The following is a 27,354-nucleotide window of genomic DNA, read 5'->3' as shown; positions in this document are numbered from 1 at the left end:
CTCCAGAGTGTGGCCCAATCACAATGAGCCATACCTGTGAGCGTCAAGAGCATTGGCCTGGCACGGGCTGACCTAACCTGACACAGAAGGACTTGACACAGTCACTGAGTGGCGTGGCACAGTCCCACAGGGACATGAGACAATCCCAGAGGACATGGCACAGTCACTGTGCTCCATGGCCATGAGCATGGGGACCCTGGTCGAGAAGGGAGTAGGCTTCCAGAACTAACTGTCGCCTGAGGGCCATCGCGTGCTCCGAGGGAGTAGGAGGTGATCGGGCCTGTGCCAGTGACTCACACCGGAAGAACGCAGCACCTCTGATTCTCCCCACCTTTCCTTGCAGCACCCAATGGACAGCGGGCATAACAGGGTTGCACCATGCTACCTGGGACACCTGGAAAACTACCGGCCCCATTGGGGCCCGATCACACCAGAATAAGGCCACCAAAGGGAACCCAGTTCACAGGGCAGGAATAGCTGCAGGCTGCCTCCACTCCTGATTTACCACCTGGGGGCCCACCTGGAAGGAGCGTTAGGGCATGTAAGGTGAGAAGGTTAGACACCAGTTAAGCTGACACGGGTGAAGCTTGGGTGTTAGGGGCTAGGACACAGCTATTGTACATAGCATTGTCACCGGTAAACAACTGTGCACCGATGTCCGTGGGGTGGTGTGGCGGTGGGAGCGCATGTAGTGGGCCTACCCGGTCCATGACCTATCATCGTTCACCGCTCCCCCAACACCCCCACCCCCGATCCAACGCCCACCCCAGTCCCACCCGCGGCCCCCCAGAACATCTGAGTAATGGAATGGCTAACACGCATGCAGGGATCACACGAGCGGATGGTAGAATATGACACCAGGGTAGGAATCAGACATTGTCAGACATTGCGGAGCACCAGAGCCCATTGCAGAGCAGGGGCTGGTTTAGCTCACTCAGCTAAATCGCTGGCTTTTAAAGCAGACCAAGCAGGCCAGTAGCACGGTTCGATTCCCGTACCAGCCTCCCCGGACAGGCGCCGGAATATGGCGACTAGGGGCTTTTCACAGTAACTTCATTGAAGCCTACTCGTGACAATAAGCGATTTTCATTTCATTTCATTTCAGGTTGTCATCATCCACCATCCCATGGACCAGACCCGCTGCAGCTGCTGACCCAGGGCTACCACCCTGTAGTGCAGCTGGTGGGAGGCTCAGAGCGGGAGTGGAATGCTGGGGTGAGGGAATGGGGTGCAGGAAATGGGGGGTTATGCAGGGACGGTAAAGCTGCCGGTGGCCAGGCTGCCTAGTCGGTGAAACTGGAGGTGATCACGCTGTCCCATTTGGGGCAGCCCCCGTGCACCCATCATGTGACCTCCTGTGCCTGGCTGGGCTCAATGTCCTGCCCATCCTGGCCATATTCCACATCCTCCTCATCAGAGGCATACCTTTGCTCCACCTCCTACTCCAGCATGTCGCCCCTATGCTGCCCGATGTTGTGGAAGATGCAGCAAGCCATCATGATGTGGGAGACCCTAATAGTGCTGTATTGGAGGGCCTCTCCAGAGCAGTCCAGGCACCTGAAACACATCTTCAGGATGCCGCTGCATTGCTCGAAGACGCTCCTGGTTGCTGCATGGGTGTTGTAGTGGTTCTCTGCATGTGTCTGAGGCATCTGAGTACGCATCATTAGCCATGACTGCAGCATATATCCCTGTCACCCAAGAGCCAACCCCTCACCCGGGGGTTTCTCTCGAAGGTGTCGGGCACCGTCGAGTTTGCCAAGACGAAAGCGGCGTGCACGCTGCCTGGGTATCGGGCACAGACGTACACCATGTGCAGCTGGTGGTCACATACCAACTGCACAATGAGGGAGTGGAAGCCCTTCCGATTGACGAAGAACACCCCTTCAAGCGCCGGTGCCCGCAGGGAGATGTGTGCCAACCAGCCCCTGCATCTGCAGCGTGCCAGTGATGGGAAATGAGAGACTGCTGTGTGCAGCTGGTGGACATGGCCCACCTCTGGACCATACGGTGCCCTCAGGCTAGATAAAGGGTGGAGGGGTTTGACTCCTCACCAACTCCTCCTGGTGCTCAGACATGATGACCCTGGCGAACTACTGCTCCCCCGATCTGGAATACCTGACTGTGAAGTGCCACCCATACTATCTTCCGAGGGAGTTCAGTTCTGCCATCATCACAGCGGTCTACATCCCACCCCAGGCAGAAGTGAACAAGGAGCTTGATGAATTGTTTACCGTTGTAAATAAGAGTGAAACAGAACATCCGGAGGCCTTGTTCATCGTGGCCGGGGAATTTAATCAGGCCAACCTCGCGTGTACTGCCAAAATTCCACTAAGACATCTCCTATCCCACCAAGGGGCCCGAACATCCTTGACTTGGCTACACAAACATCAAGAGCGCCTATCGGTCCATCGCCGGACTACATTTCAGAAAATTGGACCACAAGATGGTGCTCCTTCTCCCGGAATACGAGCAGAAACCTAAACGGGAGGATCCAGTTAAGAAGGCCATGCAATGCTGGTCCGACGTAATGGAAGAGCTCCTTATTGGTGTCAGTGGGCTGGTCCATATTCAGGAACTCAGCGACCAACCTAGTATGGGACAACAATGGTATGCCATCACCGTCACGGACTTCATCAGTAAGTGTGTTGAAGACTTTGTGCCAAAGAAGGTCGTACTTGCATTCCCCAACTGGAAAGCATGGTTTAACCAGGAGACCTATTCCCGACTGAAGTCCAGGTCTGGGGCATTCAAGACAGGTAGGGTCACCTATGCAAGAAATCTACGACCACCTCAAAGCCATCAGGGATGCCAAGAGACAATATCAAACTACTGACACGAAATCTTGTCGGTTATGGCAAGGCTTAATAAACATAACGGGCTTCAAAGCAAAGCTGAGTAGAATCTCTGGCAGCAGAACACACCTTGCTGATGATGCATTCTATGCTTGTTTCGAGCAAGAAACCATCAAACCGCAGCAGCCTCGGACACACCCATACCAACCCTCACAACCTCAGAGGTTAGATCAGCTTTCTGGAAAATGTGCTCACGGAAAGCAATGGGCCCTGATGGAGTCCCTGGTCATGAACTCAGATCCCACGCAGACCAACTGACGGGTATGTTTGCAGACATCTTTAACCACTCACTACTCCATTCCGAGGTTCTCACCTGCTTCAAGAAGACCACTAACATATCGGTGCTGAAGAAGAACCAGCCAATCTGCCTCAAGACTACTGAATGGTGGTCCTGCTATCTATTATTTTGAAGTACTTCGAGAGATCGGTCAAGAGTCAAATCAACTCCAAACTTCCAGAGCGCCTTGATCCACTGCAATTCGCCTGCTGCCTCAACAGGTCCACAGCAGATAACATCTCCCTGGCCCTACACTCATCCCTGGAGCATCTCGGCAACAATGATTCTTACATCAGCCTCCTGTTCATTGACTACAGCTCCACCCTCAACACCATAATCCCAGCCAAGCTCACATCATAACTCCAAAACCTAGAATTTGGCTCCTCACTGCAACTGGATCCTCGACGTCCTGACCCACAGATCTCAATAGTAAGGATAAACGACACCTCCGCCACAATAGTCCTCAATACCAGGGCCCGGCAAGGCTGCGCATTTAGCCCCCTACTATACTCCTTATTCTCACATGACTGTGTGGCAAAATTTGGCTCCAACTCCATCTACAGGTTTGCTGATGGCACGACCATAGTCGGTCAGATCTCAAACAACGATGAATCAGATTACAGGAGGGAGATAGAGACCAAAGAGAAAATGCTGGAAAATCTCAGCAGGTCTGGCAGCATCTGTAGGGAGAGAAATGAGCTGACATTTCGAGTCCAGATGACCCTTTGTCATCTGGAGATAGAGAACCTATCTGGAGATAGAGAATCCGTGCAATGACAACAATCTCTCCCTCAACATCAGCAAAATAAGGAGCTGGTCATTGACTCCAGCAAGCCAAGTGTAATACATGTCTGTATCAATGGTGCCAAGATGGTTGACAGCTTCAAGTTCCTAGATGTGCACATTACCAACAATCTGTCCTGGTCACCGACGTTGATGCTATGACCGAGAAAACACAGCAGCGCTTATACTTCCTCGGAAATTAAGGAAATTTGGCATGTCCACAATGGCTCTTACCAATTTTTATAGATGCACCATAGAAAGCATCCAATCTGGCTGCATCACAGCCTGGTATGTCAACTGCTCAGCCCGAGACCGTAAGAAACTAGAGTCGTGAACAAAGCCCAGTCCATCATGTGAACCCACCTCCTATCTATTGGCTCTGTTTACACCTCCCAGTGCCTTGGGAAAATGGGCAGCATAATCAAAGACCCCTCCCAGAACAGCGCTGTGAACCACTGTTTAGCACTGTTGCATGACAGCACCAAGGACACAGGGATGGTCCCGGCTCTGGGTCACTATCCGTGTGGAGTTTGCACAATCTCCCCATGTCTGATCCACCCCCACAACCCAAAAGATGTGCAGGCTAGGTGGATCGGCCACACTAAATTGTCCCTTCAAAAAAAAAAAATCAAAGACTCCTCTCAGCTGGGTTATTCCCTCTTCCAACCTCTTCCATCAGCAGAAGATACAGAAGTCTGAGAACACGCACTAACAAGTTCAAAAACAGCTACTTCCCCGCTGTTACCAGACTCCTGAATGACCCTTTTATGAACAGACTTGATCTTTCTAAGCATCTTCTCTACTGAGTAGTACTACACTCCGTATGCTTCACCCGATGTCTATAGTTTATGGACGTGATTCTCCGATCCTGCGCTGGGTCGGAAAATCGGCGGGGGTAGGGGGCCCGAATCCCGCGATGCCACTCAGACGCTGGGCCGCCGATTCTCCGGTGACTGGAGAATCAGTAGCAATGGTGTGAGCGGGGCTGGTGCGCCGCTGGTCGGGCCACTGCCCCCCCCCCTCCCCCGGCGATTCTCCGTGCTTGGCGGGCTGAATGCGAGTTCGGCCAAGTCCCACCAGCGTTGTTTGCACGTGGTCCTACCCGGCGGGACCTTGGCATTCTGGCTGCGGGGCTGTCCTGGTAGGGGGGAGCGGGGATCCTACTCTGGGGGTGCCCCCACGTTGGCCAGGCCCGTGATTGGGGCCAACTGATCGGTGGCCGGGTTAATTGTGGGGGGGGGGGGGGCTATGTTCCTCCATGCCGGGCCCCTGTAGGGCTCCGCCATATTGCCCAGGGGCTGGCATGTAGACGGCAACCCACGTGCATGCGCGGACCCACGTCGACCGTGGCGCGCATGCGCGGATCCGCGCCAGCCATGCTGGTGCCTGTATCGGCAGCTGGAGCTGCGTGAAGCGCTCCAGTGCCATGCTGGCCCCCTGTGCAGCGCAGGATTGCTGCTCCTAGGGACCAGATGAAGCCGTCGTAAAATGACGGCGTAAACACTTAGCCCCAGGATCGGAGAATGCTGCTTGATGTATTTACATTGTGTATTTATTGTATGTCCTATGTTTTCATGTATGGAGTGATCTGTTTGGACTGTATGCAGAACAATACTTTTCACTGTATCTCAGTACACATGACAATAAATTCAAATCTAAATGGCAGTAAATCCTGCTGCCCAGGCACCGGGATGGGCTTGGTCTGCATTGAAGGTGCATATTGTGCCATCTAGGCATATAGGGCATCGGTCATGGCGAGGATACACCTGTGTACCAGACCGGTCCCCGCTCACCGTCTGGAAGACATTAAGATTCAGGGCAATCATTATCCTGACTGGCCACCGGGACTGCCACCGGCACTGCCAGTATACATGAGGGTTGATACAACGCCTCCGCCCCACCTCCTCTTCGACTTGTTAGGTGGCCGGCTCTTAATTGTCAACGGCAGCCTCCTGTTCCTTTGCAGAAGCTCCTGTTCTGCAGGGTCCTCCCCGTGCAGCTTCTGCTCAGCAGCCTCAGTGCATCCTCCAGGGCTGCGGTGCCAGGCAGATGCCAACCACACCAGGCTGTACACCGAAATCCATTTTCTGTAGGGGGTAAAGGACAGATTTGTTAGCATGTAGTCCCGTGAAAACCAAGGTGCATTGGGCTACACTGCAGCCTATGCCCCTGCATATCCCCCTCCCCCCTCCCGATCCCCGCTCCACCCCTCCCAGCTATTTCCCCCAACACCGTTCCCTCCACCCCGTGCCCCTGGCTCTGCCAGTGCCTCTCACCGGGGGGCCTCCTGCCCCACTCACATCATGCTTTGCGGCCCCTGTCCTGCACCCTCCCATGGGGTTTACTGTGGGTGCCCTCCTTGAGTGGGTTGCGTGTTACCTCACCATCAGGCTGCCACCTGGTTGTGGTGAGGGGCCGCTGTCTGCCACTGGCTGGGACCGCGGATGGAGTGGACAGGGTGATGTACCATCAATTGGACTCGAGGCACGGTAAAGATCCAAACTGTGGCTTTAATCAGCTAGTTGTTAGCCTGGTGGTCGACTACAGAGAAAGGCCGACTGCCGGGAAACCTGGGTACTTAAACCCTGCCTCGGAGGCGGGGTCTACTTGCCTCTCGACCAATTGGTGAGCAGTCACATGACTAGTCCCAGCCAATCAGACGAGAGGCACATGACCAGCCAGAGCCAATGGGAAACCAATGCTCTGCAACAATGGCAGTGCTCCCACTCATATCACCACATTCACCCCTTGTGGAGAAAGAAGGCGGGGGGGCGGGGGGTGGTGTGAGGGGAAGAGAAAGGGGGGGGGTCTGAGGACTGGTGATATGAGTAGAGTTAATCGAAGATATGGGCTGTCCACTGGCTCGTGGCAAAATAAACAATACTACATACTACATTAGGATGCAAAAAAAATTACAATAGAGTCCAATAATGTCCCATGGTTGCATCAGATGGTCACGATCAGCCTGTCGGGTGCCCGTAATGTTCTGGAGGACCGTCACAGTGGAGCCGGTGACGTCAGGCCGATGGTCGTCCTTGCCTCTGGGAGCGTCGGTCGTAGATGTGTCTCTGTACCCCGGGCCGGTGGTGTAGACGCTGTAATCGGTATATGCGCTGGGTCGTGGGGGCGCGAGGGGCACTGGGAGGAATTGTGGTTGGGGTGTGGGTGCTGATGTAGGGGAAAAGGCCGCACGCCGGAGGGTGCCAGGTCCCAGAGCGAGACTGTATCCTGCCGACCGTCGGGATACTCCACGTACGCATACTGCAGGTTGGCGTGGAGTAACTGGACTCGCTCAACCAACGGGTCGGACTTGTGCACCCGCACATGCTTCCAGAGCAACATGGGCCCGGGGGTGGCCAGCCAGATTGGGAGAGGGGATCCTGAGGACGACTTCCTGGGGAAAACAAGAAGATGTTCATGAGGTGTTTGATTAGTGGTAGTACAGAGGAGAGACCGGATTGAGTGAAGGGCGTCGGGATGACCTCTTGCCAACAGGCAATAGGGAGATCTCTGGACCGTAGGGCCAGCTGGATTGTCTTCCAAATAGTGCCATTCTCCCGCTCGACCTGACCGTAACCCCGGGGGATATAACCGGTCGTCCTGCTAGAGACTATGCCCCTACTGAGCAGGAATTGACGCAGTTCGTCATTCATAAAGGAGAACCGCCGGTCGCTGTGGATGTACGTGGGGTAACCGAATAGGGAGAAGATGGATAGGAGGGCCTTTCTGACGGTTGTTGTGGTCATGTCGGTCATGTCGGGACAGGGAATGGCAAAAGGGAAGCGGGAGTACTCGTCGATAACACTCAAGAAATATGTGTTATGGTTGTTGGAGGGGAGGGGACCCTTGAAGTCTATACTGAGACGTTCAAAGGGGCGAGATGCCTTGATCAGATGCGCTCGTTCGGCGCGGTAGAAGTGCGGTTTGCACTCGGCGCAGGCGTGGCAGTCCCTGGTGACGGTCCTGACTTCCTCAACGGAGTAGGGCAGGTTGCGGGTCTTAATAAAATGGTAAAAACGAGTGACCCCTGGATGGCAGAGGTCCGTGTGGAGGGAGTGGAGGCGGTCAATCTGCGCGCTGGCGCAGGTACCGCGGGATAGGGCATTGGAAGGCTTGTTGAGCTTACCAGGACGATACAAGATATCGTAGTTGTACGTGGACAACTCGATCCGCCACCGCAAGATCTTGTCATTCTTGATCTTGCCCCTCTGTGCATTATCGAACATAAAAGCTACTGACCGTTGGTCTGTGAGGAGGGTAAACCTCCTGCCGGCCAGATAGTGCCTCCAATATCGCACCGCTTCAACTATGGCCTGTGCCTCCTTTTCCACCGAGGAGTGGCGGATTTCAGAAGCGTGGAGGGTCCGGGAGAAGAAGGCCATGGGTCTGCCCGCTTGGTTCAGGGTGGCCGCCAGAGCTACGTCAGACACGTCGCTCTCGACCTGGAATGGGAGGGACTCATCGATAGCACGCATCGTGGCCTTTGCGATATCCGCTTTGATGCGGCTAAAGGCCTGGCGGGCCTCCATCGACAGGGGAAAAGAGGTGGACTGGATAAGGGGGCGGGCTTTGTCGGCGTAGTTGGGGACCCACTGGGCGTAATAGGAGAAGAAGCCCAGGCAGCGTTTGAGGGATTTGAGGGAGTTGGGGAGAGGGAGCTCCATGAGGGGGCACATGCGTTCGGGATCGGGGCCTATCACTCCGTTACGCACTACGTAGCCAAGGATGGCTAGACGGTCGGTGCTAAACACGCACTTATCCTTATTGTAGGTTAAATTAAGGAGTTTCGCGGTTCGGAGGAATTTTTGAAGGTTGATGTCATGGTCCTGCTGGTTGTGGCCGCAGATGGTGACGTTATCGGGGTACGGGAAGGTAGCCCATAACCCATGCTTGTCGACCATTTGGTCCATCTCCCGTTGGAAGACTGAGACCCCATTAGTAACACCAAATGGAACCCTGAGGAAGTGGTAGAGGCGCCCATCTGCCTCAAACGCGGTGTACTTTCGGTCACTCGTGCAGATGGAGAGCTGGTGGTAGGCGGACTTAAGGTCCACTGTGGAAAAGGCTTTGTACTTCGCGATCCTATTAACCAGGTCGGAAATACGGGGGAGAGGGTACGCGTCCAGCTGCGTAAACCTGTTGATGGTCTGACTGTAATCAATGACCATCCGGTTTTTCTCCCCAGTCCGAACGACCAGCACTTGGGCTCGCCAGGGACTGTTGCTGGCCTCGATAACTCCTTCCTTAAGGAGCCTCTGGACCTCGGACCCGATGAAGGTCTGGTCCTGGGCACTGTATCGTCTGCTCCGAGTGGCGACAGGTTTACAATCTGGAGTGAGATTAGCAAACAAGGAAGGGGGGTCCACATTGAGGGACGCGAGGCTGCAGACAGTAAGTGGGGGAATAGGGCCGCCGAATTGAAAGGTCAAGCTCTGCAGGTTGCACTGGAAATCCAGGCCCAAGTGTGCCAGAGCACATAGACGGGGGAGAATCAGAGGTTTGAAGTTTTTGAAAACCCTCCCCTGGACCGTGAGGTCCGCTATGCAGCACCAGGTGATTTGGACGGAGTGCGAACCCGAGGCCAATTCGATTTTATGCTTAACTGGGTGGATGGGGAGCGCGCAGCGTCTTACCGTGTCGGGGTGGGCAAAACTTTCCGAGCTCCCGGAGTCCAGTAGGCATTTCATCTTGTGTCCGTTGAGCTGGATCGTTGTCGTAGTCTTGGCGAGCGTGCGTGGTCGCGACTGGTCGAGTGTGATGGAAGCCAGTCGTGGCGAGAGTTCCAGGTCATCCTCGGTGGCAGAGTAATCGCTGGCAGGGCCTTCTGTGTTGGTCCAAGATGGCGGTGCCCAGGGCCAGCACGTGGAATCGGGGTCCCAAGATGGTTGCGCCCAGGACCCGCACATGGAGCCGGGACCCCAAGATAGCGGCGCCCATGACCCGCACGTGGCGTCCGGGGCCCAAGATGGTGGCGCCCGTGGGGACCTCATGGCTGCTGGGGGCAGTGGCAGTGGCGTCCGCGGGCCGGTCGGGGCAGCTGGGAGCGGAGGTCGGGAGGACCGTGGGCCTGTTGCGGGGGCCGGGAGGCGGGCTGGAGAGGTCGGTGCACGGCGCGGGGCCCTCGGGGGGCCCGGGGGGGGGGGGCGATCCGAGGTCGCTGCGCGGAACAGCAGCGACCGACTTGGTCTGGCAGACCACCGTGTAGTGGCCCTTCTTCCCACAGCTCTTACACAGAGCGGAGCGGGCCGGGCAGCGCGGGCGGGGGTGCTTGGAGAGGCCACAAAAATAGCAGCGGGGCCCCTATAGCTTATCGGAGCGTCCCGCAGCGCAGGCCTGGGGGGGGGGTCGGGGTCAGCGGAGGACAAGGGTGGCGCGTGCCACGATGTCCAGGGGGTTGCCGCGCGGCCGGGGACGTATGCGCGGGCGTTCAGGTCGGCGACCTCCAGGGAGGTTGCAAGGGTCCGTGCCTCAGCTAGGCTGAGGGCGTTCTTCTCCAGCAATCGTTGGTGGATAGAGGAGGATTGCATGCCGGCAACATAAGCGTCTCGAATTAAAAGTTCCATGTGCTCGGTCACAGAAACTTGGGGACAGGCGCACATTCTCCCTAGAGCTGTGAGGGCCTGGTAGAATTCGTCGAGTGACTCACCAGGGAACTGCTGTCTAGTCGTCAGGAGATGCTGTGCGTATAGTTCGTTGACCGGCCGGAGAAAGTGACCTTTCAGGATATCCATGGCCGCATCATAATCGCTTTCGTCTTCAATCATTGAATATACCGCCGTGCCAATGCACGAGTGGAGGATGTGGAGTTTCTGCTCCTTGGTGGGCTTGCTGGCTGCAGTTGTCAGGTAACTGTTGAAACACGCCTGCCAATGTTTAATGATTGCAGGCGCATTTGAGGCATGCGGGCTGGTGCGGAGGCAGTCAGGCTTGATGCGTAGCTCCATTTTAAAATTCTAGCTGATTAAATTGATGTACCATCAATTGGACTCGAGGCACGGTGAAGATCCAAACTGTGGCTTTAATCAGCTAGTTGTTAGCCCGGCGGTCAACTACAGAGAAAGGCCGACCGCCGGGAAACCTGGGTACTTATACCCCACCTCGGAGGCGGGGTCTACTTGTCTCTCGACCAATTGGTGAGCAGTCACATGACTAGTCCCAGCCAATCAGATGAGAGGCACATGACCAGCCAGAGCCAATGGGAAACCAATGCTCTGCACCAATGGCAGTGCTACCACTCATATCACCACACAGGGGTGGGGGGATTTGGAACCTTTTGTGACCGTGGCTGTAGTGTGCCGTGTCCACCTGTCTGGGGGCAGAGTGGATGGGAGCAGGGGCACAGTAGGCAGGTGGTGGTTGGTACTGGCAGGTGTTCCTGCAGGGTGGAGTGACTGGTAGTGCCACTGCTAAGGCACTTGCCCTGGGGCGGAGTGGGGGAGCAGTATGCCAGAGAGTGTGGCAAGGGACATGGTGCATGAGACCCCTGTTCAGGGTGCGCTTGGCAACCCACGCCCACTGTAATGACTTAGACCAGGCCTTTGAGATTGGCCAATTGGAATACGAGTTCCCTGATTAGTGTCAGGGAACCCCTTTCTCTGTATATAACAAGGAATGTCAGATCCTCTGCACTCCCAGTGTAGATAGCAAGCTGAATGTACCTGGTTGTACTGCTGTTGGTTTTGTTAATGAAAGGAATTATGATGAAGGGTCTTCTGCCTCCGTGGACTTATTACACTCCCCTCCCTGCATCCCCTCTAGTGAGGCAGTGCCTCACTGGGTGCACTGAGGAATGCCAACACCTAGTGGCCACTGACTGTGCACAGCCATGCATATCCCAGCGATCTGCTGGCTGATGTCTGGTGGTTCCTGGGGGATGGCCTGGGAGAGGGAAATGGCTGCCTTGCAGGCTGCGGCAATGGCGGCCCATACCCAGCCACGCTGGGCCCAGGAAGACACCCATGGCCCACAGCCAATCTCCTGGTCGCCCCCCACTGCTCCCTCTGGCCCCGACGGATGCCCCCCTCAGTCAGCAGCACACATGGTGGTACCCCGTTGTGCCTTTGCAAACTTTTCTTACATCCTCTCATTCCCTCGGCAGCCACAGCGCCCAGTATCCATTTTTAAATACCATAAGTGAACCTCATCGTCATTTCCACCTGATAGAGCCGGAGCATTGCGGGAGACAAGACTCTACCGGGTCTGGCCCGGTAATGAGATTCTAATGGCTGTTATTGTGCAATTTGCTGGAACAGGGTGTGGAACGAATTCACGCCGCTATCGAGGTGCCAGAGCATGGCATTCCACTGGGCGGCCGGCATTTACCTCGATTTTCGCCTTCGCCGTATTCTCCACCCGATTGCAGTTCGCGATTCCAGCGTTGGCCGACGGATTATCCAGCCCTCTGTGTTGATACTCAGTCACGCATGGCACAGGGAGTGATCGAAAGCGCTAGCCACCCCTTTGAGGCCTTGTTCTTTAATCTATCGCCGGGAACTCTTCCTGCAGAACCTCAATCCTTTTCCTACCTATGCAATTATTTCCAACATCGACCACTAGTGCCGCCTGTTCCCCTCCACAAATGTCCTCTATCAGTTCAGCGATATTCCTTATCCAGACCTTAAACTACATGAACAAAAAATAAAACAATTTCCTCTCTACCTCCCTGCTCTATCAAAACTCTTCATTATTTTGAATAAATCTAAATCTCTCCTTCCAATCTCCCCTTTCAGGAGAACAGTCCCAGTTTATCCACTCTCCCTCGGCCTAACTGAAGTAAGCTCATTACTGGCATCAACCTGTCAAACTCTCCTTTGTGTTCTTCCGATAGTGGCCAGAATTTCACACTCTACTCCTGCTGAGGCCTAACTTGTAGTTTGTACAGTTTAAATGGCCTCCATGGTTTTGTATTTAATGTCCACATTTACAAAGCTGAGAATCCCATATGCTTAATTTTAATTCATCCTTTGATCAACTTGCCCTTCCCACCTTCAAAAATTTTGCAAATAACCATTTAGATTACCATCTTGATCCTCCCAAAAGGCATCACTTCACATTTACCCATATTAGCTTGAATCTGCCATTGCCTACTGATTTCATCAGTCTGTCTGTCTAAACTTATATAGTCAGAGAATCATAGCATGTTACTGCACAGGGGGAGGCTCTTTGACCTGCGGTCTCCAGGCTAGCCCTCCACAGGAGCAATTCAGCTAGTCTCACTTTTGCAGCCTTTGCATTAGCCCTGAATATTGTCACTCTTAATGTGCTTCTCCAATTCCCTTCAGAAGGCTGTGATGGAATCGGCCTCCATCATACTCTCGGGCAATGTCTTCCACATCCTAACCACATGCTGCATAGGAAAGTTTTTCCTCATTTACCATTCACCTTAAATTTGTGTCCTTCGAAACCTTCCGTCAGTGGTAACAATTCCTCTCTATAAGCGGGATTTTCCGTGCCCCCCCCCCCAACCTCCCCCCCACTGGGTGTTTCGCTGCGGCCGAGGTGGCCGCCAACGGGCAGGGGGTCGGGTTCTTTCCGTTGTATGCCACACCCCATCGTTGGGAAACCCGTGGCGAAGGTTCAATGCCAGCGGGACCAAAGATCCCACCGGCGGGAACTGCCTAAAAATTCCAGTTTATGTATGTTGTCTAGATCCACATGATTTTGAACACTTTTTTTCAAATTGCCTCTTGACTTCCTCTTCTTGAAGCAGAAAAGCTCCAGTTTCTCCAACCAATCCACATAACTGAGGTCCTTCATCTATCATGCCATTCTTGTAAATCTTTTCTGCTCCCTCACATTCTTGCTACAGTGTGATGTCTAGTTGAGGCTAAATCAGTGTTTTCAGAAGGTTCATTATAACTTCCTTGTTTTGTCCTCTATTTATAAAGCCGGGATCTTACATGTGGTGTTAATGACTTTCTCAACCTGCTTTGCCACCTTCAACGATCTGTTCACATATACCCACCCCGAGTCTCTCTACCCTTGCTCCTCCTTCAGAATAGTACTTTTTAATTTAGATTGCCTTTTGATGTTCTTCCCATCAAAATATGTCACTTTACAGTTCTTCTCTGCAGTAAGTTTCATCTGCCACATGTCCACACATTCCACCAGCCTGTCAATGTCCTCTTGAAATCTCTCATTATCCTCCTCACAATTCGCATGTCTTCCAAATTCCGTGACATCTGCAAACTTTGAAATTATGCCTTGCACACTGAAGTCATTAACATAGATCAAGGAAAGCAGTAATGCCATTATTGACACCTGGAGATCCCTACCACAGTTCGATAACCAATTGTTCACCACTACGCTCTGTTTCCTGTCGCTCAACCAACTTAGTACCCATGCTACCACTGTCTCTTTTATTTCACGGACTTCAGCTTTGCTTGGCAAAGCTATTATGTCGCACTTTCTCAAACCTTCTTGAAGTCTGCTACTGTCTTCCTCATTGTTTAGTATGTTACCAGGTTTTGTACGGTCCACAAACTCAGAAATTATATTCCCCACATACAAGTCCAGGTCATTAATAAAATATGTAAAGCAATAGGCCTAATACTGATTTTCAGGGCACTACGCTGCATATTTCTCTTGAGTCAGAACAACATCCTTTTACCACTATCCCTTAATCAATTACCAACCCAAGTTATCACCACTTCTTTAATTATTTGTTTTTAAATCTTTATTGTCACAAGTAGGCTTACATTAACACTGCAATGAAGTTACTGTGAAAAACCCATAGTCGCCACGTTCCAGCGCCTGTTCGGGTACACGGAGCGAGAATTCAGAATGTCCAAATTACCTAACAACACGTCTTTCGGGACTTGTGGAAGGAAACCGGAGCACCCGGAGGAAACCCATGCAGGCACGGGGAGAACGTGCAGACTCCGCACAGACAGTGACCTAAGCCGGGAATCGAAGCTGGGACCCTGGAGCTGCGAAGCGAAGCGTGACACCCTGATTAAGTCTGTTGTATGGTACCTTTTCAAATAACCTTTGAATACCAATTTACTGCAATTAAATGTTAGTTCATCAAAGAACTCTACTATAGTCACAATTGATTTGCCATTAACAAAGCCTTGCAGACAGTTCTTTATTAATCCCTCTTCCTTTGAGTGAGAAATCATTTTGGCTTTGACGTTATCTCATAATTTTCCTAACACTGGTGTGAGACTGAAGATGGAGTGGATAACCAGGTTTATTTCTCCCTTTTGTTTTGAATAGATGAGTTTCCTTTGCAATCTTCCAATCTTGGAGACCACTCTCGCCTCCAGAAAAAGATTGAGAGATTGCGATCAGAGATTCATAGAATCATAGAATTTCCAGTGCAGAAGAAGGCCATTTGGCCCATCAAGTCTGCATCGGCCCCTGGAAAGAGCACCCTACTTAAGCCTATGCCTCCACCCTAGCCCTGTAACCCCACCTAACCTTTTTTGGACACGAAGGGAAATTTATCACGGCCACTCCACCTAACTTGCACACCTTTGGACTGTGAGAGGAAACCAGATTATCCAGAGGAAACCCACGCAGACACGGGGAGAATGTACAAACTCCACACAGACAGTGGTGTAAGCTGGGAATCGAACCTGGGACCCTGGAGCTGTGAAGGAACTGCGCTAACCACTGTGCTACCGTGCTGTTATTTCACTCCAGTTTCCCTGAGCAATACAGATATGTCCCAAGAGAGTTGGGTGGATTGTTAATGTTGAATGGTGCCAACCTATTTAACACCTCCCCGCTATCCTTTTTCCTCACCCTACATTGCAACATGAACTTCATCCACTTCTTTGAGACAGACAGACAGTTTGATTCCACTGAAGTCAATGAGAGGGAGCCAGAGTCAGTGAGGGTATTCAGTTTATTTGGAATAATTGACCTGAATATCAGGTGTGTCTATAACAGGCAGCCCACACAATAACACGTGCCAAGCTGAATTTCTACCCTGAGGACCATCAATTTTAAATTTGACGGTTTACATTGGTGTATGGGTGTGAACAAGATGACGTAACATTTCTGACTTTACAGTAGCAAAGATCCAAAACTCACTGCAATCACATATGACTTCATTTTTCAATTTATAAAACAATGAAACATTCTTTCCCTTGAGCATAGAAGACTAAGATATTTCACTTTTTAAAAAAAGATTTGAGGGTTTGACAAAGTAGATGTGGCGAAAGTATTTTTCTTACTGGCTGAAATGAGAACAAGGCAAATTAAATCTTAAAACTCTCTCTTTCTCTCCCCACATGTGTTGCCTGTCCTGCTGAGTATTTCCATCATTTTTTTATTTTAATTGTCTTAAATTTAGAGCCAGGCCAATTGGGAAGCAGTTTTTCGCTCGAGATGTAATAAGAATTTGTGTCCCCCTCTCCTGCAAAAGTCTGTGGATGCTGGGGGTCAAGTGGAATTTTCACATCTGAGATTGAGTGATTTTTTTCTTCAGAGCTCTGGAGAAGAGTCAGACAAGCTTAAAACGTTACAGTTTCTCTCTCCACAGAGGCTGAGTTTTACCAGCATTTTCTGTTTTCATTTCAGATTTCCAGCACCCGCAGTATTTTGCTTTTATTGCAGTGATAGATTTGTGTCGGGTCAAAGGTATCAAGGTGGGAGGATGGAGTTGAGGAGCGCGGCAGTCATATTTATTTGACTGGTGGGGCATTCTTTAGGGGCCGAATGGCCTACTTTGTGCTCCTAATATTCCCATGTCACTGTCCATTGACTTCACTGCCTTCCGTATGATAAGCAGCTGATCTGATATTGCCAGTTTTACACAACGGCAAAATTAAAAAATTAAAAAATTTGTTCAAGCAAAATTTCCAATATTACAAAAATAACCCCAATCCCCAACCCAACACATTGTATCTGAACATTTGTTTGGGAAGGGGAAGGAAACCCTACAATTGCGATGCTGACATTCCAAACATCTGTCCTGTGACTCCTCAACGTGATTCTAGCCAGTTTGGCATAACGCAAGAGGCAGATTTTTAGTGGATCAGGAAGTCAGGTTGGGTCAGTCCAAATTTTGGGTGACATTTGACCTACACAGAAAATGGTGAAATGCCTTCAACCCATTAATATCACGTGACCCGAGGGCATGGGAGGAGCGAAGAGTATGTTCTTGCGCCAACCTGTCCACCGCTGTTCTGGTTTCTTTTCACACTTGGAAAGTTCAACTGTAATTCCTGCGAATGGGGAATACTTGACTTGGGATATTGTTGACTGAAGTGGCTGGAGACTTTAAGGACTGATGGGTGAGAGACGGATTGCTCTTGGCATGACTCCGGGGAACAGAGAATGCGTCAGGAGTACGAGATTGCGAGTCCTTCTGATTGTTCTGGAGCCAGCAGCAATTAAAGCGTAATCTCCATCCATGAGCAGCTCAGCAGGGAGACAACAGAGGCCGGAAATGGATTTTCTCGTTTATTTCTATTTTTCTTTAACATTTGACCGATAGAATGTCATGATAATATTGAAGGATGGAAAAAAGCTCTTTGGCTAACGGTCAAGAAATGTCCAGTCGGGTCAGGAAGAGATTGCAATGGTTTTGAGACAGGAGGCGGGATGAGATGATGATGGACATGCCAGGTGGTCAATAGCAGAAGCATGCGGGGGGGGGGGGGGGGGGGGGGGGTGCAGGGCAGTTGGGGTCGTATGTTGATAACGTCATTAAAAAGCATCCAATCAATCCGGCAACTCAAGCAGGAGCAAGACCGGGAAAGCATTCATGGATTGGTGAAAACTTTACAACATAATGCTCAAAAGTGGCGATAAATGACAGGGGGAAAGTTTAATCAGCTGGAGTGGATCAGAAAGCACTCTTTGCTTTCTTTGATGTCTTGAGCATAGAATCGCAGTGTGAAAATAACTCCCTGCCACTAACATTGTATTCCAAACTTTTATTCAAAAAAATGCATTACTGTCTGTCAGGAACAGGATACAGATTAAATCATTTCAACAATAAACATTCATTCATATCAAACTTTTATTAAAACGTAAGTCGACACCCATCGACTCCCAACCCCACCTCATCCCCTGAGCTGCCAACCCCCTCCTACCCAATATGAGTAGAATCTTACAACAGACCATATGAAAACAGGCAACTTGCATTGACTTCTTTTATTTAACATGCAGGATGTCACCTTTCTGTATATATGACCTGGGGCTTCTTTCCTGATATCTTACATTAGTAAAAAACAAAATGTCATCAGCACCAACCAGGCAAAGGTCGATGCTAATGATTCATAAAGTGTAAGAGAAATTCACTCACTCAATTTCACAGTCTGTTTCTCCATAGTGGATAGCATCACTGCAGGTCAAGCAGTTCACATGATGGCCACCATTGTACGTCCCTGGGCTACAGATCACGCAGCACTCTGCGCACTTTGGGTGCCTCTTACGGTCCTTTCCGTAGCCGGGCCTGCAGCGATCGACCCGGATCACCTGCAGCGTGCCATCAATGTAGTAGATGGCGGGCAGCAGGCCGATGATCTGGTGGTATGTCTCCGCTTGCTTGAAGAAGAAGGCCTCCACCCGGTGGCGCACCTTCTCGAGCCGGACATTGTGATCGCACTCCTCTTGTTCGTTTTCGCAGATCGCGTCCAATGCTTCCACGTCCAGGTGCACTTTAAGCGTGAGGAAGAGCTCGTACTGTATGCCCGCTAAAGGCACCTTCAGCGAGTGGCATTCTGACTTGTGAAGACTAATCGTATAGGCCAAGTCCGAGACCAGCTGGTTTAATGCTGTGTGCAACCTTTTTAAGAACAGACTGTTGTATGAATTGTGGCAATCAGCTGCGTGATACTGGGCCTGAAATTCATAGGAGTAGTTAGGGTCACGGTATGCGTACAAGAAATACTTAAGATTGAGGGATTGCAAAGACTTAGTGCCAGGATTGTAGAAGAAAATGCTGCACATGTAAACCCCTGATAGTCCCTTGTCGAAGTTTCTGATGGTCAGGGTGCCGGTCAACGATATATGTACATCTGTTTTTTCTGTGAGCTTTATCCCCTGCGGTCCTTTCCAATTGAAAATGGGATCCATTAGCTCCATGTTCCTGAGCTGTGGTGTTGTACAAAGGATCCGTGGGCTGCTCTCGTGCAATTTGATGTAGACTTTCACAGGACCATCATCCGAGCCCACCACTTTGCCTTTTGCGGAGTTGTGCTGGGAAGGACGATCCTGCTGCTGCAAGATCTCGAGGGTGCTGCCCGAAATTGCGAGCAGGGCGTTCAAAATCAGCCCACACACAATGAGGCATTTGAGGGTGGGAGCCAGTGGGGATTTCTTCTCCATTTCCCCTCTGAGTCATCCTGCCTTCATTTTGCCCCCCTGCTCTCTGAAGGCGAACTACATACCAATTGTCTGATGTCAGCATCTTCCCATTGTCACAATTACCACAGCTGTAAAGTCACATGGGTGCCCTGTGACAACAAAAGGGGCCTCTTACTGTCATAGTTACGGCTAAGGTTCTGCAGCAGTTGATAATTAGAATGCGGCCAGAGTTTGGGATTCCGATCACTTGGAATATCACTTCTTTTGCACACGTAATTATTCCTGGAGACGAGAAGTGAAAGGCCAAACTGGTTTGTTTTAAACGGGAAATAAAGCTGCTCCACAAGACAAACGTCCCAGCCCGGGATTATCGGAACTGCCGGTCCAGGTCTGGGAGTAACATTTAAGGGTCCCGCTAACGAGGCCCAGCTGGGCGGGCCTCCACGGGAACTCGCATTCTACCAAACCCACAGCGAGATCAATCAGCAATCCCCCGAAGTCCTTGTGAGGGTTATCGCAGCACGATTATAAAATTGGTGTTTTGCCAACCCCCCACCGCCCCCCACCCCCAAATCAAAGAAACTTGGCTCTTCCAAGCACGCACTATTGTCATCTTTGTACGGAACTGAACCATTTTGTGCCAGAATCAGAATCACTAGGCCCAGATTTTCACTCCCAGGTCAGCTGAGCAGCTCCAACCTCTAAGAGCGTCTCCCCAAATTTGCGATTTTTGATCTTCTCACAGGCCCTCTTGAGAGGTAGATCATCAATGGAGGATCCATAAGACAAAGAAGCTGAATTAGGCCACTCAGCCCATTGAGTCTGCTCCACCATTCAATCATAGCTGATATTTTTCTCATCCCCATTCTCCTGCCTTCGCCCCATAACCCCATATCCCCTTATTAGTCAAGAACCTATCTATATCTGTCTGAAAGACACTCAGTGATTTAGCCTCCACAGCCTCCTGCGGAAAAGAGTTCCACAGATTCACCACCCTATACTTCGGAGGAGATGTCATTGTCTTGTCAGGTGAGTGTCAAAGTTACAAATGTTGTCCAACTGTTCGCTGATCCTGGAACGGATGGCCCATCATGGGCTTTTCCAATGGGAAAATTGTCATTGTTGCTGCCTAATCAAAATGTACTCTCCTGCACCACCGGAAGCGTGAAGTGGATTCTCAAGATATAGCCATGGAGATGGCAACATCTTGCCACCACTACCTGGTACAGATATTATGCAGTTGTGTAGTTAGCTACAGGATTCAGTGGCCGGAAGAATGGTGAACAGTGTCATTCTCATTAGCCCATTCATTTTCCCTCTTGTCACCCATCTATCAGGATGTGCCCATGCTGTTGACCCTTGTTCGGGTCCCTCATAGCTGCACACTAATGGTTACAGCATAACAGTGTGGCTAAGAGTAAACCAATAGGGCTGTTAGTGGTTGCAGAGCACAGCATGATACTTTGGAGCTACAGCTGCAACATACATGGCACCAAGCATTTGCACAAAGCCAGTTTCTCCATCACACATTAATTATTGATGGAATGGGGAAAATGGTGAGGGGCCATAAGCAGCCAAAGGAGATTGAGAGCATTCTAATCTGAATGGCTCACCACCCTTTTCACGCTCAAGGAAAGCTGGGCATTTCCTTGGGAACATGCAGACGGCCACACCTTTCAGACCTCCGCAGCGTGATGTGGCGCAGTCGCAGACGGAGGTAGTCCACTCCCTTTTCTCCATGGCCGCGAGCGTGCAGACCCTGGCTGAGACGAGAGGGGGCCTCCAGGACTGGCAGCGGCAGGTAGCGAGGGAGCCCCAGGGGATAGCTTCATTCGCACTACTGTACCAGGGAGTAGCCCGGGGCTACCGGACACCCTAAGGGAGGAGGAGGTGATGGGACCTGTGCCACTGACTCCTGCAGGGGAGGTGCCAAAACATTGCAGCACCTTGGACTACCCCGACCCACCTTGTGTCCCTGGCACATCTGCTGGGCAGCGGGCAGAACAGGGCGGCACCATGTCACCTGGGACACCTGAGCAGCAGCCAGGCCCATCGAAGTCTGGTTGCCCTAGAAGACGGCCGCCAATGGGGACCCAGTTCGAAGGGGGGAATCACAGCAGGACACCTCAACTCATGATGTACCGTGGGGACCCACCTAGACATAGCATGAGTGTCTATAAGGCCAGAAATTCAGACACCAGTCAGGTTGGCACGGGCGCAAGGAGTGGTTTAATGATGAAGCTAGGGCACGACTCTATATATTTGTTCACATAAAACACCTGTTCACAATGTTACAACCTGCCTTGGTGCTCTGTCAAAAGGTGAGGAGTGGGCTGGTCTGGGCTGGCTGCAGAGGGGGTGCGCCCCCCCCCCCCCCCCCCCCCCCCCAGCCAGCCCGGTCAGGACCATACTCACACCTTACCGTGTCCTACCTCCTCTCTCTCTCTCCCTCATCAGCCATGGTTTAATGACTTTTGAAACTACAAATGAACCTCGCCGACATGAATTTTCCCCAGTGGAAACGGAGAATCGCGGAGGCTCGGAGAATACTGAATCAGGCCTTCTAATCATATGTAAACACGTTTACTGTATGTTCATCTGGAATACATTGACACCACTGTCGAGGTGATGGAGAATTGTGATTTGGCGTGAAACTGTGGCCCCGCTGCGATTTTGGTGTCGGAACCGATTCTCCGCCCAATTGCCTTTCCCGATTCCCACGTCGGCAGATGAAGAATCTCACCTTTTGAATTTGGATAGAAGATCAGCTGCATCCCTATTCAGGCTGGGAAACAGTGGACATTGTGACAATATGCCTTTGACCTTCCTTTCTTATAGTACCTTGGATGAGTGTCACTGTAGTCACTTACTTGTACTTTTTTGAAGCTCCAATGGCAAAACTCTCTGGCCTGATTTTGATTACTTTTTTAAAAATTCTTTCATGGAATGTGGGCATATTAGCTCGGCCAGAATTTATTGTCCATACCTAATTGCCCATGAAAAGGTGGTGATAGGCTGCCTTCTTGAACTGCTGAAGTTCATGTGGTGTAGGTACAGCCACAGTGCTGTTAGGGAGGCAGTTCCAGGATTTTGACCCAGCGACAGCGCAGGAACAGCAATATATTTCCAAGTTGGATGGTGAGTGGCTTGGAGGAAAACCTCCGATGTGCTGCAAGTTGTCTCACCTGCTTCCGTCCCTTGTCTCCCTCCCTTAAATATTTATCCAATTTTCCATTAAGGATGCAATGGTCTCTTTTTTTAGTTTTTCATAGGATTCTGGCACGGGCAACATTTGTTGCCCTCTAATTGCCCTTGAACTGATTAGTTTTAAGGCTATTTCAGTGGACAGTTAAGGGTTAACCACATTGCTGCGGGTTTTGAGTCACATGTAGACCAGACCAGGTAAGATTGGCAGATTGCCTTCTCTACAGCACATTTGTTGGACTCTCTCTCGCTCCCTATCGATCCAGCCCACACCTTGGCCACTCAACTTTCTCAATTGCGCTAACACGGTGCTGGACCTCTTGACATGCTGTCCCATACATTGAAGTGGAAAGTTATGCACTGCATTCTCACCATGTGTGATCTGTCTGGTAACCAGCACTCACTTTATTTGAGTACTGTCTCACTCTGTTTTCCAAGCTTTTCTGTGAAGTCAGCAAGCTGTGTTTGCAACAGCCTTTGACGCTATCACTTTGTAGTAGTCTGACCAAAATTGTAATGGTCACCTCAAGCCATGCAACACAATCTAAGGCCGTTCACCATGTTGCACTTGTATACAATCTTGCTGCCGCAATGTGTGACCACTGCTGAGCATCATGTTGTGATTTTGCAATGATATAAAGGCAGCAATAAGAGATTGTGTAAACTGGTTGTGGGTTCATTTATTTAGACAAAGTACATGGGAGCACTAACAAATAGGCATAAAGCTTGAAGACATCGGCAGCAGAACTGTGTTCAGCTCACTGGCACATGTGAAATGAAGACTGGATTGCATGACATACTTCCCTTCCATTGATGTCACGCTGCTATCCCTTAAAGGCATATCCCACCACCTCCCTGCTGCATATATATCAGGCTAACATAAATTCATGTTGTCATTGCAGTCTTGAAGAGTAAATCTGAACCAATCTGGGGATGAATCAGCCTGGCTGAAAAACAGCCATCCCATGGATCAGATAGCCATGGTGATTGCCAGCGTGATTGGAGCAGTCCACTCAGAGTACGAGTCCTGACATCCATGGACTGCATGAGGAGCTGCATACCCCGAACAGAATGGTCACATTATTGGTAGAGCAGTTTCTGGAATGAATGACTGCTGTGCACAAGCAGGCAACACCATAAATCCCAACGGAAGGCCAGTGCAGGGCTCTGGAGGCAACTAATGAGAGCTCCTCAGCACACTCATCTTTCTCCACATCCCCAGCCTCTTCTCCAAAGCCCTCATCTGTGGGACATGTTCCAGTGAGCACAGTCACCTATTCAGAGAAGCAGAGACTGCTGTCTGAAGGAGGTCCCAATGAAGGCCTGAATGACAAGGCCGGCCACCATGCTCGCCATTGCCATTTCGACGAAGAGGTCAGTGTCCTGCCTCCAATTTTTCCATGGCAGCAGTGTGTGCATGGTGGGGGTGCAATTCGTACGAGTGTGTGGGGGAAAATAATTTTGTCTCACCTTGAGTCCTATTTGGTTCACTGTGGTTACACTTTTCACATAGATTCATAAATACAGAGAAGATAAGAACAAGAGGAGGCCTTTTGGCCCTTCGAGCCTGCTCCGCCATTTATCATGACCATGGCTGATCATCCAACTCAATGGCCAAATCCTGCTTCCTCCCCATAACCTTTGATCCCATTTGCTCCAAATGCTATATCTAGCCACCTCTTGAATATATTCAATGTTTTAGCATCAACTACTTCCTGTGGTAATGAATTCCACAGGGTCACCACTCTGGGTGAAGAAATATCTCCTCATCTCTGTCTGAAATGGTTTAGCCTGAATCCTCAGACTGTGACCCCTGGTTCTAGACACACCCGCCGTCAGGAACACTTTCCCTGCATTTACCCTGTCTAGTCCTGATAGAATTTTATAAGTCTCTATGAGATCCCCCATCATTCTTCTGAACTCCAACGAGTCAATCCTAACTTAGTCAACCTCCCCTCATATGACAGTCCCGCCATCCCTGGAATCAGTCTGGTAGACCTTCTCTGCACTCCCTATTTGAGCACTTCTTTAATATTTTAACTTACATTTGTTTAAAAAAAAAAATTTGGAGTACCCAATTCGGTTTTTTTTCCCAATTAAGGGGCAATTTAGCACGGCCATCCCGCACATCTTTGGGTTGTGGGGATGAGACCCACGCAGACACAGGGAGAATGTGCAAACTCCATACGGACAGTGACTCGGGGCCGGGATCAAACACGGATCCACTGAGCCAGAGGCAGCAGTGCCAGCTCAGCATTTTCACGCTCAAACGTTCGGCAATTATCCTGAAAACAACTTGATCACGCAGCATTGAATCGGATGCTGAGGAAAAGTTACAGGACTGTGCTCTCCACTTTAAATCTGTTATGAAAGGGTCTACCGACTCCCCTCTTAACTGCAGCCTTTTTCTGAACATGTGGCACTCATAGGTCTCATTCTCTTGCTTCTTACAGTGCGTATCAAACTTTTGTAGCACCATGTTATATTTTGTTTAATCTTCATCCGCAGTAAATTCAAATTAATTATACAATTCTAACACTTGCGGTCCAGCCAAATTGCATAGGAGTGCTGTATTTCTTTGATCAGAAGCATTTCTAGCGGGGACGAAGAAAGGAAAACTTCAAACTGCTGTTCAAAGAAAATCCAACTTTGGCATAATTTACCGTTTATCCTGAAGCAGTCAGGCTTCTTGAGATCCTCCATCTTCCGATTAGTCTTCGGTGTAGATTTTTTGCGCTTTGTCGCTTCTGGATTGTTTGTTCAATCTTCTTATGCTGATCTTTACTAATCTAACTAATGCTTACTTCTGATAATAAACACCTGGTACCATGTGGTGTTCTTTGTACTCGCCAGACAGGAGTGTTCCCTTCAAGCCGGGGAACTTCAGCAGTCAAGGACATTCAGCCTCCAATCCTCAGATAAACATTCTCCAAGGCGGCTTTCAAGACATGCAACAATGCAGAATTGCATAGCAGAGGCTGGTAGCCCAGTTCCGCACACATGAGGATGGCCTCAACCAGGATCTTGGTTCATGTCACATTACATGTAACCTCCACCAGACTGCCTGGGTTTGCAAAATCCTACTAAGTGTCCTGGGTGAGACAATTTACATCTCGACTACCTGTGATTATTCCCCTACGGCACTCACACTGTTTGTTCCTGTAAAGACTTGTTTACCTGTAAAGACTCACATCCCAACTATTCTTCCAATCTGTAATTATCTTGCAATTGTGCCTCTCCTCTATACACTGTGATTGTGAATCTGCCTCCACTTCACCTGATGAAGAAGCAGCGCTCTGAAAGCTTGTGATTTCAAATAAACCTTTTGGACTTTAGCCTGTTGATATGAGACTTCTTGCAATGCCCACCTCAGTCCAACGCCTGCATCTTCACATCATATCTATGAGCAGTTGAGGGAGAGGATCTCATTGGAAGAGATAAAGGAGAAGTGGGAGGAGGAGCTGGGTGGGGTATTTGAAGGGAGTGTGTGGCGTGACATAGGACACACTTACATGGGTACACTCCAGCTCCTCATGTGTGAGATTGAGTCTAATTCAATTTAAAGTAGTGCACAGAGCGCATATGACCAAAACACATGTGAATGGGTTCTTTCCAAAAGTGTGGGACAGATGTCAGCGGTGTTTAAGGGAGCCACCAAATCGCACACACATGTTCTGGTCCTGTCCGAAGCTGGTGAGAATTTTCAGGGACAATGTCTGAGATCTTAGGGGTAAAGGTGGCAACGAGCCTATGGGTGGCGATATTTGGGGGGTTGGATGAGTCGGGAGTGTAGGAGGGGCGAAGGCCTCCTTGATAGCCAGGAGGAAGATGTTGCTAGGGTGGCCAGCTCCGGAGCTTCCAAAGGCGACAGCGTGGGTGGGAGACCTGTCAGAATTTCTGCATTTAGAGAAGATTAAGTTTGCCATCAGGGGATTGGAGGAGGGGCTTTACTCGAGGTGGAGGCTGTTTATCTCCTCCTTCAAGAGTTGGTAATCGTCAGCGGGGGTGTCTGTTGTGTTTTCTAAACAGAAAATGGAGGATACAGGGTTGAGGTGGCTGGTCTGTTGTTTATTATGATAATTGAATAATGTTTAATGAGTGTTGTGTTTTTTGTATAAAGTGGAAAATGACCTGAATAAAAATTGTTTTTAAAAATAATTTTTTTAACTCGTCCTCTTTCTCTCCAAAAAAAAAGGTTGTGGGTTTGGAACGTCCTGTTGAAGGAGCCTTGGTGAGTTGCTGCAGTGCATCTTGTAGATGGGATACACTGCTGTCACTGTGCATCAACGATGGAGGGAGTGAAATCTGAAAGAGGTGAATTCTTAAGATCATGAATTAAAGCAGGAAGGAGGGGAGCAAAGGGGGGATGAGGGGGCGGGAGGGGGGAGGGACCATAGACTGATCCAGAGGGCAGCGAAATGTATATTGGCTCAATTAAATGAAAGACAGGGCAGCACAGTGGCGCAGTGGTTAGCACTGCTGCTTCGTGGCGCCGAGGTCCCAGGTTTGATCCCGGCTCTGGGTCACTGTCTGTGTGGAGTTTGCGCATTCTGCCTGTGTTTGCGTGGGTTTCGCCCCCACAACCCAAAAGATGAGCAGCGCAGATGGATTGGCCACGCTAAATTGGCCCTTAATTGGAAAAGAAATTAATTGGGTACTCTAAAAAATTTTTTAAATTAAATGAAAGACAAGATAAACTGCCCTGTACAATAAGGTAAATCAACGCGGGTAAGAAAAATGTGATGTATTTATACAATTGTTTATAAATATGGCTGTATAAATAGAGTGTAAAAAAAATTAATTAAAGCAGGAAATGCTGGAAGTACTCAGGAAGCCTGTGCAGAGAGAAACTGAGGAAACATTTTGAGTTTAATATGACTCTTCAGGACTTGCTTTTTAGGGTTAGACCTGAGAGAACAGAATGCTGAAAGTCCAGAGGGAGAAAGTTAGAGCAAGTGAGGGGAACCAGAG

The 27,354-nt window shown here is 50.2% G+C and overlaps 1 protein-coding gene and 1 long non-coding RNA gene across 2 annotated transcripts in view; one reads left to right on the top strand and one right to left on the bottom strand.

The window, feature by feature from the left end:
- Positions 1 to 19,243, bottom strand: part of LOC119968671 (zona pellucida-binding protein 1-like) — a 64,805-nt gene extending 45,562 nt beyond the window's left edge. The window contains exon 1 of the mRNA XM_038801280.1: positions 18,176 to 19,243. Within this exon, the coding sequence (XP_038657208.1) occupies positions 18,176 to 19,200 (1,025 nt within the window). The 5' untranslated portion in view covers positions 19,201 to 19,243. The remainder of the gene's footprint in view (positions 1 to 18,175) is intronic.
- Positions 19,244 to 20,113: 870 nt separating this feature from the next.
- LOC119968638 overlaps positions 20,114 to 27,354 on the top strand; it is a 76,074-nt gene continuing 68,833 nt past the window's right edge. The window contains exons 1-2 of the long non-coding RNA XR_005461159.1: positions 20,114 to 20,208; positions 26,579 to 26,697. This is a non-coding gene — a long non-coding RNA (uncharacterized LOC119968638). The remainder of the gene's footprint in view (positions 20,209 to 26,578; positions 26,698 to 27,354) is intronic.

The sequence above is a fragment of the Scyliorhinus canicula genome, chromosome 1, assembly GCF_902713615.1.
Source record: "Scyliorhinus canicula chromosome 1, sScyCan1.1, whole genome shotgun sequence".
Taxonomy (NCBI): Eukaryota; Metazoa; Chordata; class Chondrichthyes; order Carcharhiniformes; family Scyliorhinidae; genus Scyliorhinus; species Scyliorhinus canicula.
This window is presented reverse-complemented; position numbering and strand designations above follow the sequence as displayed.